The 16,971-nt window shown below is 36.4% G+C and overlaps 1 protein-coding gene across 4 annotated transcripts in view; it reads right to left on the reverse strand.

The window, feature by feature from the left end:
- Nucleotides 1-9,080: 9,080 nt before the first annotated feature.
- Nucleotides 9,081-16,971, reverse strand: part of LOC114241794 (venom dipeptidyl peptidase 4) — a 55,443-nt gene continuing 47,552 nt past the window's right edge. For all 4 annotated transcript variants that reach the window (XM_028172763.2, XM_089732401.1, XM_028172764.2 and 1 more), the window contains 2 exons: nucleotides 13,963-14,088; nucleotides 9,081-10,557 (listed from right to left, as the gene is read on the reverse strand). In XM_028172763.2, coding sequence (XP_028028564.2) covers nucleotides 10,468-10,557; nucleotides 13,963-14,088 — 216 coding nt within the window. In that variant the 3' untranslated portion in view covers nucleotides 9,081-10,467. The remainder of the gene's footprint in view (nucleotides 10,558-13,962; nucleotides 14,089-16,971) is intronic.

A 16,971-nucleotide genomic window follows, 5' to 3' on the forward strand; every position in this document is an offset into this window, starting at 1 on the left:
AGGCTGGTTATATCTGGCACCAAGAATAAATAAAAGTTACAACCTACATACATATAAGTGAAATCCATTTATCAGCACAGAATTGCAATAATTTAATGTCCTCACACTCTAAAATTCTTCATTACGACACTGCTCCTGAGAAAAACACATTAAAACGAACCCAAAAACCTTTTCTTGTGTAAGTGGAACGAAGTAAATAGGAATAACAAAATCGACAAATCTATTTTCATCAAAATGTTAAACAAAAATACCTTCCCCTCTTTCAAAGATGACAGATTAAAACCTACCCATGTTGCGAAAATCTGCTAAATTTTGAAATCGTATATTCATCTTATTGTCCCTTGCTTTTTCCTTAATAGTTAGAAATTAATAATAGCATTTGGAAATATACGACAAAGGGAAGATCTTCCACCGAGCGGGTAATATTGCTCGGTAGACCGACGGTCCGAATGTTGTTGTTCGGAACTTGTATATATGCAAGCTTATCTTGAAAATATCGTAAGCGAGATTCAGGCATCTGTCAATTATCTTGCGTTGTATGATGGCTACCCGCCACAAACACTTCGATGTTTTCAAATTTCTAACCCTTCTATTGTAACTGTTAACTGGAAGACTTTTGTACGTTTTCAAGAGAGTGGGTTCGAAAAATTTGAGGAGAATTATAAAGAGAAGTCTACTGTGCAGGGGTTAATAATATAGTTGCAGTAGTATCAAGAGATGCGGAACCATATTTCTTGATTAAGACCCGGATTATTGTTAGTGTGAGATCTCTGACAACTCTAAACTGTAACTGGATACGGATGTTTGACGCATTATTTAAACGTTGAACGCTTTTCGATCCACCAATGGGTCTAGCGAACTATATATACCATTCGGGCCAAGCCAAAATCTGGGAATCAGTAATTTTTATCAACTTGAGATTATCATTCTAAAATTTATAAAATGCGATAAATTAATTGCATGGAAGATCAAAATTAGCCACTTTTACTGTCTAGTTCTTAAGAAATTTAAAAGGCTATAAACCTTAATAAAAACTACAAGTTTCTATTGGATTTGTTCGATTTGGATAAAGGGCCACGCGGCTCACTTCCATACGCGTTTTGTTTAATAGCTGCAATCTGTGGTTTCTAGGAAGCGCTTACGTTGGAACCCTCACACGGCTCACGGGTGATCCTCATGGCCCGAAGGATTCAGTAAGACAAGGCTCACCGGTGGCACCGTGGCCTGAATGAAAATACTTGATTTTCATATTATGGCGTTCAACGAGCTTAGTACTTTTCCTACTAAAGTCGGCCTGTGTGTTAGTAAAATAAAAGTTATCTAGGATATTGTTCAATAGTAAAATATCTTGTGGACGAAGCCACATATGCTGGACTAATCAAGTGAAAATCCTTACCAAATCCCCACTTAACGAGTGCGTGTGCCGAGCCTCAGTTCGCGAACTACGGAGAACAGCTATCAAGGCCTTGATAAACAAGGATTCCACATGACCACGACTGCTCTCCCAAGAGTAGCCGACTATGATGATGATGAGGATACTGTTTATATATTATATAGTTCGATAATATAAATAGATAATTGATATTATAAATAGTAGATTGTTTCGATAGGGATAATTTATTGCAGGTTTAGAAGACGGGTTTTTTTTAGGATTTGACCCTAATGGTTCTTTAGATATGCTTTTATTGATAATTTCGTTTTAAATAAATGTTGGAGTATTTCTACTTTCGGGTAGCGACATGGTAAGCGGGCGGTCTTCGTAGGTCAATAAAACCAGAAATGTTAACTCAGAGCGTATATTACGCAGGAGCGTTCCGTCTGATACGGCGACTCGCTCGCTTCTGAGCTCGAGAGTTTTTTTTTTTTTCCTACCTATGCTGATAGCCTTGAGAGGCTATTTCAGCTTCACCCTAACGTTTGTAGGTGAGCTCGCGGGGCTCAACCGGAGAGTTGCTAACACTGACCCTAGCAAGAGCAGTGCTTCGCAGAATCTACCACCGGATCGGAAACGCGACCCACTGAGAAGATCCGGCGAGAAACTCAGTGGGCTGTGTCTATGGGTTAGTTCGCTCGTCGAACCCTTCGTCGCAAGCGACGGGTTCGACGAGGACGGTGACCGGTGCTTGTGGTGCCTAAAAGCACCGTTAATGGATCAGGAGGATCCGTTATGATGTGCTTTGGGCGACGTCGACGGTTTACCATTCGGTCTACTGGGTCGGGTATGTAATTTCCAGCGGCTACGATGAGAGGGTTCTCATGTCGTGCCGCCTTCTCAAAATGGCGCAGCGATGCCGACTGTAGATACTTACTAAAAGAGTCGAGCTCCAGGTCGTCGTGGAGATCCACATTCCTAAGGAACCAAGGCGCTCCGACGGCTATCCTGCAGAATCGTGATTGAATAACCTGAAGGGATTTCAAGTGGGTGCGGGCTGCGTGAGCGAACATTACGCTTGCATACGTCATGACGGGGCGTATACAAGTTTTGTAGAGAGTTACCTTATTGCGGAGGGACAGTTTGCTTCGACTACAAAGCATTGGATAGAGTCGTCCTAGAATAAACGCGGCGCGGTCGCTGAGCTCGAGAGACAACAACGGTGCGTTTTTATAGCAAGGTATCGTGGTGGGACGATGTTGTTTACGACTCTTATCTTGCACGTGTTGTTTTCGATGAATGCTTGCACGTGTTGTTTGTCGTCCCATCTTTATGAGTCATGAACTAATAATGGTTTATAAAAACACGCGCCGACTTACATACATTTACAATTATCGAACTATTTTTAAATATATATATTGTGACGATATCGTTTACTAACATCGTATGCCATAAAAAATATAGATTTAATTATACTGTTTCGAGAATTGAACAGACATTTTCAATTAGCCTTAACAGTACAAGAACGTTTAAGTACATCGTATTTATGAAGACGCCTTACGATGGCGGTTTTACTTAATACGAAATTTGATATTATAATGGATTTCATTAGACAGTCTTCGCATGCGGCTTCTAATAAGACTATTAACGTTGATAAACATTTTGGGCTACAAAATTAATGCTATATATATCATGGATATCTAAAATTCCGATAATTTTCATATTCGCGGCACTTCTTTTCTTGAATATATCGTTAACGCTATTCAGGTATCTGTCAAGTTTCTTGTCCTCTATAAGAGCTAGTTTTAATTTAACATTGTTTTTTTTATTGCCCGTGCAGGCAGACGAGCATATGGCCCACCTGATGGTAAGTGGTTACTGTCGCCCATGGACTTCAGCAATGCCAGGGGCAGAGCCAAGCCGCTGCCTACCGAAGCCGCTGCTTGTTCATCTATACATATAAATAAAATTGGAGTGTCTGTTTGTAATATTGAAATAACCGCTTTTTCCTACATGCATATGAATATATATAATATACGGTACATACACCAAAATAACATTTTTTACAATTTTTGTCTGTCTGTCTGTCTGTCTGCTTGTTCTGGCTAATCTCTGGAACGGCTGGAACGATTTTGACGGGACTTTCACTGACAGGTGATGATATAAGGAGTAAATTAGGCTACTTTTTTTAGACTAGCTTCGCCCCGCGGTGTCACCCGCAATTATTGTCGTACCGCGCGCAATATGGCGGGCTTCGCCTATCAATAATAAAATGTAATGTTTCCGAAGCGAAGCTTTTTTTTTTGGAACGAAGTTCCTTATCGCGCGTTGTGAAAGGGGGCTAGACGGAAAAAATTATTACGAAAAGTTGTCACGACACTTTTTAGACCCGTCATTCTGACCTTTTTTTTTTTTTTTTTTTTTTTTTTTTTTTTTTTTTTTTTTTTTTTTTTTTTTTTTTTTTTTTTTTTTTTTAAACCTGGGGAATCCATTTACGGATACCCGGTCGAGGGGGGTAACGGACCGGGTTATGTCGGAGTCCGGCGCCTCCTCAGAGAAGAAGGGGAGAAGAGAAGAGCCGAGGTCCTTCACCTCCCCCAATTTCTCACAGGAGACTACGCCTTGAAAAAGGCGCGCGAAGCACTTGCCCCGCAGAACGACTACCGACTAAACCCCATCGAGCCCCACCACTCCGACTCCACGAAACCCACGGTACCGCACAGTGCGCGCCGAAGGCTCGCCGTCGCCGGTACCCATCCTGTTAATAGGACGGCACTCCATCCCCAGGAAAATCCCGCAGGACGTCGTCTCGGAGACACACCGTGAGCGGTGCACAGGAGCCACCTTGCGCCGCCTCACCACCGGACCAACAGCCGAGTACCGGGCACCCCCGCACCCGGCACCCGACAGCCCCTACGGGAGATGAACGGGAGCTTCGCGCCCGTGCCGCCCACTCCGCCTTCTTCGCTGTGAAGCCGAAGAGGGATCCCACTCCCTTTCGCGCTCCTCAGCCTCACGGAACGCCATGACCAGGTCGCAAAACCTGGTCATGGCCTCCCAAGAATTCTGGTCCTCTAGCATGCGGGCGATGACAGCCCGCAAGGAGAGGTCTCTCCCCAGCACCGCGATGAGGTCTCGCCGCGAGCGCTCCCAACGCGGGCACGCTTCGAGTGCGTGCTGAGCGTCATCGTCCGGATGCCCGCACTGGTGGCAACCCGGATGTGGCTCTCTCCTGCAGACCTTCCACTGGTACCTCCCGAAGCAACCATGCCCCGAGAGGACCTGCGTTAAGTGGAAGGAGAGCACGCCGTGTCGTCTATCTGACCATGCCTCCAGCACGGGCACCAGGGCCTCGAGGGTGCGTCGGCGAGTGACTGAAGTTTGGCCAAGCTCCTCCAGCAACCGCTCCCTCCACTTGGCGTACGCCAGATGATGCGCAGCACGCCTCCACCGACCGACAGCCGACGGGCCGGGCGTCCGTCCCCGACTCAGGGACTGTGTTCTGCGCCGGTACACAATGTACAATGTACACAATGTACCACAATCCTGCCAGATTTTATCGCGAAACAGTCATGTTACAGTTCGAATAGTAGTCTAGCCGTTGTATGAAACAATAGCAACTTTTTCCTCATGCCTCAATGTGGGTGGCAGTATTTATAACACGAATTGCTATGAGCTCTGGTAAGCAGTTATCGCCAGTTGAGTTCACTCAGTCACACAGTGTAGTAAAAAAACTAGTGTCACTCAAATATTAATTACGCTATTAATAAAAAGAAATAGAGTGAACGATCTTAAAAGTCATTCGTCATTATATATCACATCACTAGCAATGCTACTACAAAAATCATATAATTACAATGTCTATGAAGTCGTCGTGGCCTAATTGAAGTCGTCGTGGCCTAAAGGATAAGACGTCCGGTGCATTCGTGTTGAAGCGATGCACCGGTGTTCGAATCCCGCAGGCGGGTACCAATTTTTCTAATGAAATATGTACTCAACAAATGTTCACGATTGACTTCCACGGTGAAGGAATAACATCGTGTAATAAAAATCAAACCCGCAAAATTATAATTTGCGTAATTACTGGTGGTAGGACCTCTTGTGAGTCCGCGCGGATAGGTACCACCGCCCTGCTTATTTCTGCCGTGAAGCAGTAATGCGTTTCGGTTTGAAGGGTGGGGTAGCCGTTGTAACTATACTGAGACTTTAGAACTTGTATCTCAAGGTAGGTGGCGCGTCTACGTTGTAGATGTCTATGGGCTCCAGTAACCACTTAACATCAGGTGGGCTGTGAGCTCGTCCACCCATCTAAGCAAAAAAAAAAAAAAAAAAAAAAAAAAAACACAAAACCTATCAAAATTTGAAAGATGCCAAAATGCATTAGAAGTTATGAAAACGCACGTGAAGCGTTTAAACAACATGAGTTTTTGTATAGCACCACCCAGGTGAGCCCATCTGATACGAATAATAATAATGACCATAATAAACAAATGATAATAAATAAAATTTAACAATAAATACTAGTAACCGCACAGAAACCATTATTAATTAGTTACTTTAGCTCTTGAAATAAGATTTTTTATTTATTTTATTTTTTATTACTTAGATGGGTGGACGAACTCACAGCCCACCTTGTGTCAAGTGGTTACTGGAGCCCATAGACATCTACAATGTAAATGCGCCACCCACCTTGAGATATAAGTTCTACGGTCTCAAGTATAGTTACAACGGCTGCGCCCCCTTCAAACCGAAACGCATTACTGTTTCACGGCAGAAATAGGCAGGGCGGTGGTACCTACCCGCGTGGACTCACAAGACGCACCACCAGTAAAAAATTTAATAAGGTACTTTAAAAAGTGTTTTAAAATTAGTTTTTCTTCTTCTTCTACGTTATCCATAAAAATTGAAATTCGAAATATAAACTAGAAAATAAAAAAAATAAAAAAATAAAGTTGAACCACTAAGTAAGCTTTCCTCCGCCCTGTTGCGTCGCTCATTAATTTCCTCAAAAATAAAAAGGATAGATCATTCATTCACTTCGCTGATGCTCGCCATTCAAGTTCGGCTCGCAAAAAACTGCTTCGAATTGACGCCTCTAATTAAACCCAATTTACAAGAGAACCCTTGCTCGGCAGACCCAGTAATTTACGACACCGCTGCGGAAAACACGATGTTCAATTCCGACTTAATTTGTTTTTACGCCAGTAAAATGTGTGCGCGCGTAACGCTGTTTAATCACCACATGTTTTTTGTCGTTAAAATTAATTCTGAAACAGTAATAAACGGTTTTACATGCGGCAGCAGTTTTTAACCGACTTTGAAAAAGAGGAGGTTATCAATTCGTATTTGTTTTTTGCATGTGCTTTGTTCACTCAGAATTTTTTACTGTATGAATATAGGTATATTTGTACGATTACAAAGGTGGCGCTAATCATGCGGTTAAATTTTATCAAGACCTGACCAGTATTTTTTTCTACGATTTTCACGAATTTACGTCCAGGCAGGCGTAAATTCGGGTACAATTCCCATGATCTACGCGCAGCCACAAGAGGGACAGACCTAGTTGCTCGAGACCCCGACGACGGCAACAAAAGACATCGGACAAATACGCATACCCCGGCTTTACACAGGAAGCTTTTTTTTATTGCCTTAGTAGGCAGACGAGCATACGGTCCACCTGATGGTAAGTGGTTACCGTCACTCCTGGACGTCAGCAACGCCAGGGACAGAACCAAGCCGCTGCCTACCATAACAATACGTAGCCGGGGTATTTGAGATACAAAGCATCATCCGGAGCAGATATCTGCGTCTCCGTCAGGAAAATAGGGCAGGCTGCTCCGTTTCAAGAATGGTGGTGGTCAAGAAGGTGGTGTAGGGCGTCAAAGTTGCTAAGTATACCCTTAGCATTGCTGAAATCCATTCTTTTGATTATATTAATTATGAAAAATTATTTTTTGTTTCAGAGAATGAGATTGGCAGAGGTAAGATGTTCGAAGTGAGATAAAACGCGGAACACAGTGTGCTCGACCACGAGTTACGTGAAAGGCTGACGCAAGGCATGGAAGGGCCCCAGTCCACCCTGCGTATGATTGCCGGAATCCACTCCGGTCTCCGACTCCGGCACGACCACCGCATCGACGACGGATTTTACACTGGTTGGCGGAAAAGCTTCCCGGGAAGCGGAGCTTAATAGTGACACGCGGGTGCAGGTCCCCTACTGACCGGCGGGGCGGCAGACACCATTTCACTGGGTCCTCGTATATCTCCACTAAATAATAATCGCAAAATTCGTCTCGTGTTTATTGGTGGTAGTACCATGGTAGGACGTAATGCGTCCGTTGCGTGCGTCCGTAACGTTTGCACCGGTAGGTACAACTGCCTACCGCTGCGGTTTGAAGGGCAAGAGAGCCTAAACGATTGGGATTCGACCGCTTGTCTACCTTAATATTACCTAATTTACTTATAAATGGTATCAAATAAATATAAAGAATTGACTGGAACTTGAAAAAAGCATCCGGTTGCACTGGGTACAATAAATAAAAACCTAAACACCATTTTATAAAAAAATCAAATTCTTATTTCAATTCACTCCGAAATAACATTTGAGCAAAATGTGTTGTTTCTGAGTGAATTTTCGTGTTTGTTCCCTGTTCATTAGCTTTATTCATAAGCTTTCAATTTACTCATTCACGTGTAGACTCTAATGTAGAATCTGGCTTATATCCCGACGGAGACTATAAAAGCATTTTTCCGAACGCAACAAATTCTAACAGACACAAAACACTCGAGCGTCGAGGCAAAAATAAAAGCGTTAACGAAATAGACGACAAAAATCTGTTTCTACTTTTCGATAGTCCCGTCTATCTCGCACCATCTGTAAAGTAAGAATGTAAGAGCAGGAGCCACTATTTAGGAGTGAAGCCAAGGTTCTGTCGGGTATAGATATGGCACTAAGTGATTTTATATCTACCGCTAATGGAACTGAGTATAGGCTTTTAACTCATAAACAGCGCGCGAGAAGCATGTGATTTCAAATTGTATGCTTTATTGAGTTCTATTTTCCTTTGTTTGAAAACTATTTTTGCTTAAACCTTCGTCTGAGGGTCGGAAAAGGGATGACATTTTTATTTTTATCCTTCGCTTCGCGTACTAGGGCGGTAAAATACTTTTAATGACTCGTCGTCCAATATTAGAACAGTCTATTTTAATTCATTGTGATTGGCAATGAAAATATTTCCGCATTTACACATAGATCCTTCTGTTCAATTATAATGAACTTACGTTCTTTATTATGTAATTAAACTGGTCAGGTTTTTTTTTATTGCTTAGATGGGTGGACGAGCGCACAGCCCACCTGGTGTTAAGTGGTTACTGGAGCCCATAGACATCCATAACGTAAATGCGCTACCCACCTTGAAATATAAGTTCTAAGGTCTCAAATATAGTGTTACGACGGCTGCCCCACCCTTCAAACCGAAACGCATTACTGCTTCACGGCTGAAATAGGCGGGGTGGTGGTACCCACCCGCGCGGACTCACAAGAGGTCCTACCACCAGTAATGTTTGTTAACAGAACCAGTTTGTTAATAGAACATTCATAGGAATCTAAATTTAAAGCTCATAAAGGATACAGAGATTCCTTGCGCATAAGAAAAGATATTTTTAATTCATCTAACATCCTTGGTATGGTACGAAATAAAAGTGTTACTTGGAAAAATTGTCTTTATTTTTATTTTTAAATTGGAAATAAATCGTATTTACAAAAACACGTAACACCAGTTAAGCAGAGAAACAACTTTTACATATTATACATACAAGCAATTTACATAGGTGCCTTCCGTGGATCAAAATATACATATAGGTGAAGAAACCCTGTGTCATTCTCAAAGGTTTGGCAACATTCAGTAACATTATAATACTGGGAATATTTAAAACTATTTACATTTTATCTACACTTTACCACTAGCAACTAGATGCTCCCTCTCAAGATTTCCCACACCCGTGAAATTACAATAGCTTGTTACAGTATGAACAGACATTAATAAATTGAAAAAATTGTAGCTTAAAAATAATGTAATAAGAGTTTGCAAGCTCCATTCTTTTAGTAAAATCGATTGTCTGTAAAGTCGGTTTACTGACGATAGTTGAACGTGACAACGTCATAAGAAAATACTGATGGAATGGTTTCACTTTTCAAAAGAATTTTTTTATTTTATTTGTTTGATAGATATTTATGTAAATGTATTATTGTATAGCAGATGTCCACGCGTATGCATGGCTCACTCAAGTAGGAGAGAGACAGATGTCGAACGCTGCCGAACGCGGAGGCCGATTGTGCTTCTTTGTCGCTCGTTGCGCGCTCTCGCTTGCACTTCAAGCCTTAAATGGAACGCCTCAGAGCGAGGTAACGCCGCATAAGTTATGTTTTTTCGTGCGTGCAGCCGGCTCCATCGAATTATAAGACGTTATCACGTCAAAAATATATTAAGTAAAGCTAATATTATCAAATGTGATACTATTAAGCATTATTAAGGTAGGAATCGGGTGTGTTCTTAAACTAATCGCTTGTTGCTGTGGAAGCATAATCTAAAATATTTAAAATAAATAAAATATGTAGACACTAGAGTAAATATTATTTTTAATATTTAAAATTTTAACATGAATACACTCAAAAGTAGGAGAGCTGTCTTCTTCTGTGCTGCCCTTAATAAATTACGATTTTTTTATAGCTGTCATTGACAGAATTATTAGCACTCGGCACGTTCCCTTTACGGTATATGATCACCGCTGCCCATAGACATTGAAGATACCAGAAGCCAGACAATTAAATTGTTCAGTGTATTCCACGTTTGAGGTTTTGATTCAACACAGCTAGACAACTTTTAATTTTGGCAATAAGAAGTATAACTTTTAAATTATTTATATTTCAAGGTTAGTCACTAAAAATTAGTATTATATTTACATTTTTTTGTTAAAATTCTATTATTAAACTATATTTTACTATTGTTTTCTTTTCTTCATACGGACTAGACTTTTGACAACTGTAATTTAAAATCGATTTTTTAAAATGGAACGTAGAAGGTGCTTTATTTTTCTTAGAACATGTTTTCTCGAAGGAACTTCTCTAGGCCGTGATAAAGATGCGGCCTCACGCCAATTAGATCGTGGTCTTCATCGGTGTAGCTCTGAAAAATGAAACTTAATTATAAGACGTCCAATCCTAAAATATCTACAATTCATGAAACGCATTACAAAAGTTTGGTTTTGTTTTGCTCTCAATATAGCAACGTACTAATGAATCATTTTTGTATATTTCAAATACTTTGGTTTCTAAATTAGTCAAAATATTATAATCTTCAAAAAAGTAAAAATTAGTTTTGCAGCAACGATAATAATATGTGGTTTTCCAAAAATAGTTGCTGGAAAGTAAACTGCTTAATACCTTCGTAACGTAAAACCCCATGTGCGTAATTTAGTATTAATTTAGTGCATCCAAAATCTTAACGGTAAAAAGTTTTTAAATTATTCAAAATAGTCAAAATAAATTAGTCAAAATATTATAATTTTCCAAAAAGTAAAAATTGGTTTTGCAGCAACGATAATAATATTATTATGTGGTTTTCCAGAAATAGTTGCTGGAAAGCAAACTGCTTAATACCTCGGTAACGTAAAGCCCCATGTGCGTAATTTAGTATTATTTAGTGCATCCAAAATTTTAACGGTAAAAAGTTTTTAAATCGATTGCAACAATTTATACATAGGTAAATTACTCAATGTTATCCGAAGGAGACACCTTGAAATTCATAATTTTTTTTGAAAATCCTAAGTTAGGAATTGTAATTAATGACAGTACAATTTACAATGGAACTCTTCCTTGTGGATGGGCCTAGTAAACTTTTTTAGCACCAGGTGAATTGGTATGGCAATAATCATATTATTATATTTACTTTTAAAAAGCTACATATTTAAGCTCTCATTAATAATGCACTTTCTGGACATGTTGTAACTCAGTGGCTTTGTTATTCCAAATTAAGTGAGAATTTGTTCAAATTCCATTCCGAATCAAGGTTTAGTAACGTTCGATATTTCACAGTAAGAGCAATCGACCCCCCCTAAGACTGTATGCTGAAATCGCTAATGTCCTAAAGTAGGTAATAAATTTATCCCAACGGCCGCATAGTCCGTTCCAAGTGTCTGATAGTACATATAGTGTGTAGGTAGGTACGATAAATAAGAGGATTGATGTTGGACGAACAATTTTATTTGGTATCTGTTATTTTCTTAGGTAATAAAATTAAATGTGATCTAAAACTTAACTACATAGCTACTCTACTTATTGGCAGAATTATATTATCTATTTTTAATTAATCTTTCTGGGTATAATAAAATATGAATGTAGTTGAAATGAGAGTCGATCTTATCTTTCTACGTGGAACGTTAAAACAAATTGAATAAATCAATTGGAATAGAACAAATTTGATCAAATCTTGATGTGTGCTAAGGATATTTTCAAGTTAATTTTTATGTACACAAGTTACAAAGGATAAAATCGACTATCTACTTCGAAAAAATACTAGCTTTTTGGGTGTAAAATATTCCCTTTACCTTTTCATCTTCTATAGACCCCAACATTTAAACTAAAGAGGCAATCAAACTTTATATGGGCAAGTTTAGTAGGATGTTTTCTGGACGCCGTCCAAAAAACATAAATTCCCGATCTCCGAATAACAGTGGCAAAAACTATAACTAGTGGCCGTATCAGGTGGATAAGACTACTAGTTAAAGGGAATTAATTAAATTGCTAAGCCTCGTAACAGAGATACTGATGAAAAAAAACGTTTTAATAGCACACCATTGAACAAATACTAGTTAAATAAACAAAGCAGAAAATAAAATATAAGTCATATAGACAACAGTACAATCAAATTCTAAAATAAGAGCAAACGAAAAGTTTGGTAATCACCACCCACTTAAACGACAAATAGCCAGTTTATGTAAAACACCTGCTGATACCATCCCCATAGTAGCCATTTTTTTTTTCCTACCTATTAACCTCGAGGAGTTATTTTAGATTCACCGAGCTCTAATTATTGTGTCATAAATTTATAAAATTATGAATGTGAACTATGTATGAGTGTACTTTTTATACACAAGATGGAAGCCTTAAGAGGGAATCCATATTTTTTAGACCTGTGTCTATTATTATTTTCATTTTTTTTTAAGCATGGGGTGGACGTACTTTCTTTGTCAATTGATTACCGGAGCCCATAGCATCAACAATGTAAATGCTGCTACTCATCTTGAGACATAAATTCTAGGTTCAGTTTCTACAGTACACCAGCTGCCCCACCCTTCGGTTTGAACCGAAACGCATTATTACTTCAAGGCAGAAATAGACAGGGTAGTGCCTATCCGTTTGGGCTCACAAAGTAATTACGCAAAAAACAATTTGCGGGTTTGTGATATATGGATTTATTTTATTTACACGATGTTATTTCCTTCAGCACAAATGTTATTTTTGTACATTTGCTAAGTACGTATTTCATTACAATAATTGGTTCGAGTCAATGATATTTTATATGTAAAAAATTATTGTTGTATAAAAAATCATGTGTCGAGTTAATTACATGGTTATTCACCACGGTAACACGGCAAACGCCCAGACTACCTACCCAGAGGTGAGCAGCAAATCGTCTGTTATCATAGAAATTCCTACTAATATTATAAATATGAAAGTTTATAAGAATATATGGATGTATATTTGTTACTCTTTCACGCAAAAAGTAATGAATGGGTTTTGATGAAACTTTACAATAATGTAGCTTACACATCAGAGCAAATAGGGTATAATTTATAAAGATATAGTGTGAATTACCCAAAATATAACGAAAGATAAGTGTCAAGTAAGTAGGAAAAAAATCGACCACTGCGAGCTATTCTAGCGTGCGCTGCAAAAACCTTTGGAGTTACACACTAATAACATATATTAAGATAATGTTTATCTTAAATAGTTCTAGAAAAAAGCGCGTGACACCATAAAATATATCTTTCTTTTATGTGTAAGCCATTATCGCCAAATTAGTGAACCAAAAATGCAAAAAAAAAATTATAATTTATATACGCACATTTGGTAGTCACAAATTGATATGAAAATAAATACTTTTATCGCATCTAATAATTACAAACTTACAAACAAACTTTGTCTTTTACACTACATTATTAGGACAAATATTTGAATAGTTATGACTATAAGCAATCGACTGTGTGACAAATTACAGTTCCCCAAGCAAAGCGCGGGCGAGTCGCGTTATAATAAAAATATAATAAAACAGAAAACCGACTTCAACAAAATGAAATGAGGATATCATCAATACAGCCGAAGTTGATTAAATATGCATTATTAACGGTATTTCAAGAACTACTGCTCTTTAAGATACCAGATACTGGTCAGATTAATGTGACTAAAAGAATCATCCAATTCAGTTCATCTAGAAGAAGAGCCTTGAACGTTCTGAGGTAAGACACATAAAAAACCAGTAGAATTGTATCGTTTAGAATGAAGTTGGATAAATGTAAAAAAACACACTTACCATTTGTGTGAAGTAGATGTCCCGCCTCTGCAAAAGCCGCGAGATCAGCATAGCGTGTTGGTAATGCACATTGTCGTCCGCTGTGCCGTGAACCAGGAAATAGCTTTTACTTTTGTATGAATCCACCTGTGAGGAAACAAAGAACATAATAGATCAGAATGCTACTAATCAGAGGTGCCATTTATATTTGACACTCCGCATGTTTTTTAAAGGGGTTTTCATTGAAAATCGAAGTATCAGTAATTTTCTGCTGTAACTCTAACGTAACGGAAACCTATTTATTAATAAAAAATAAATAAGAAACATTTTTATCAACTATACTTTCTGAATTTTTCCCTTGCTTCAATAAAACTTATGTCTGTGGGGAACTGCACTCACTAAGCCTCAAGCGGTGCTTGGTGCAAGGACCTGCGCTTGTACGTTATTAGAGAGATCTTTCTAATAAACGATGTATTACGTCTGTTAACAAGAACATGTGGAACCCTCCACAGACATGCTACATTTGATAATTCTGATAGTTTGCCGTGTTAAGCTCCCACAAGCTGAGAACTGTGCCCTGTCATTTAATTCTGCGAACTAGACGAAGATTATTTCGAAGACGCTACTCGTAACGCTTCATAATTAATAATTCAGTAATAGTCTAGTCAACAAGTTCAAAAACGTGTTAAATAGACATAAAGCTCCTAAAAATATGTACGATAGCTCATTGGATGCGGAATGATGTCTACAAAAATGTTTTTTAAGGGCTTATTAGCACATAAAAAATTGCGATTGTTATAAACAAAATAAGATTTAAAAAAAAAGGAATTTGGTTTTTCCTTAATAATTTCTAAAATAATGATATTTAAGGAATTTTGAAAAAAGATCCTGAAAGAGGAGGAAATTTCCAATAAAAAAGTCCCAACTCCCGGAATTCTATCTCTATTATTTATAAAAAAAAAATTACGCTGAAAATAGCGCTCCGCGAGGTCGCTACGGCATAGGCGCGCAGTCTAAAAAGCCGGTATATCACCTAAAATAATTTTTTTATAGTATTAAATAACAATTTAAAAATTTGAATAAATTATGGTGTAATCTAAACACTTCAAGGAAAAAACCTCGGTGAAAAAAAAATTTTACATCGATTTTTCAAAAATTTACACCATTGTTAATTAACTAACTTTTTTCCAATCTCTGTTTTTATAAATTACGGTATAAAAGTTACAATAATTCATCTATAAATTTTTCCCTTCGTGGAGCTCTTATCATTTAAGTACTTAATAAAGTTAAGAAAAAAAAATTTTTTAATCTTTATTATTTTGATAATTATAATTTTTTTTAATTAACAAAAAATTTAATTTCTAAAAAATGTTATGAAAAAATTTTTTTTTTCGTAATATTTTAATATTGCTGTTTTTGCATCTACCATAGGTTTTAATTAACATTTAAAAAAAAATTTTTACGCTATTTGTTAAGAAATTGTTTATAAATAAATAGACTATTTTGGGATTTAAAAAAAAAAAAGAATTACCGTCTTATTGTATAGGTGAAATAAAGACTTAGAAAAAAAAAAAAAAATTCTTAAATAAATGTTTTAATTGTTTAAAATCGTTTTTTTCATATTTCAATTGTTTAAATAATTAGTTAAGAAATTATTTTTTTCTTAAAAATCATCATTGACTCTTTTCAGCGGATTAACAAAGAAATACATTTTTTATAAATAATTTCATTGTTTATTAACTTAACAATTTGTTATAAAAAAATAATATTAATCGTTATATTTTTTTTCGAAAACTACAAAAAATTATAAAAACCACCATACATAACAAAATATAGAAAAAAAAAATTTGTATTTTTTACAGCATTTTTAGATATTATATGATAATGAAATTACAGCCGTTACATAATTTGTCAAGTTATAAATTGTTATAACTTTTAAACTATAAGAGATACGGTAAAGGACACTCAGGTCATTTTTATAAAGGATTTATTTATCTTTAAAATAAATTCAAAATCGATCCTGTAACTATTGTTTATCAGTTGTTATAAGCATTTGATAAATAAATGAAAACTGATCGATAGCAGAATGTAAATGAGGTAAGTATAAATTAAAACTAGTATATTATTTAAACAAAATTATATATTTCTATGATTTATACGTAATTAGAAAGATACTTTATCATAGAACAAAAAAGTTTTTGGGTCCGTAGCTGTATCTATATTATTCAACAAATTATAAGCTATGAAATTTCAAAAAATATCAAAGAAATCATAATTTTTTATAAACAAATGCTTATAACTGATAAACAATAGTTACAGGATCGATTTTGAATTTATTTTAAAGATAAATAAATCCTTTATAAAAATGACCTGAGTGTCCTTTACCGTATCTCTTATAGTTTAAAAGTTATAACAATTTATAGCTTGACAAATTATGTAACGGCTGTAATTTCATTATCATATAATATCTAAAAATGCTGTAAAAAATACAATTTTTTTTTTCTATATTTTATATATATGGTTGTTTTTATAATTTTTTGTAGTTTTCGAAAAAAAATATAACGATTAATATTAATTTTTTATAACAAATTGTTAAGTTAATAAACAATGAAATTATTTATAAAAAAATGTATTTCTTTGTTAATCCGCTGAAAAGAGTCAATGATGATTTTTAAGAAAAAAATAATTTCTTAACTAATTATTTAAACAATTGAAATATGAAAAAAACGATTTTAAACAATTAAAACATTTATTTAAGAATTTTTTTTTTTTTTCTAAATCTTTATTTCACCTATACAATAAGACGGTAATTCTTTTTTTTTTTTAAATCCCAAAATAGTCTATTTATTTATAAACAATTTCTTAACAAAGAGCGTAAAATTTTTTTTTTAAATGTTAATTTAAACCTATGGTAGATGCAAAAACAGCAATATTAAGATATTACGAAAAAAAAAATTTTTTCATAACATTTTTTAGAAATTAAATTTTTTGTTAATTAAAAAAAATTATAATTATCAAAATAATAAAGAT

Source organism: Bombyx mandarina, chromosome 13 (genome assembly GCF_030267445.1).
Source record: "Bombyx mandarina strain Sakado chromosome 13, ASM3026744v2".
In the NCBI taxonomy this organism is placed as follows: domain Eukaryota; kingdom Metazoa; phylum Arthropoda; class Insecta; order Lepidoptera; family Bombycidae; genus Bombyx; species Bombyx mandarina.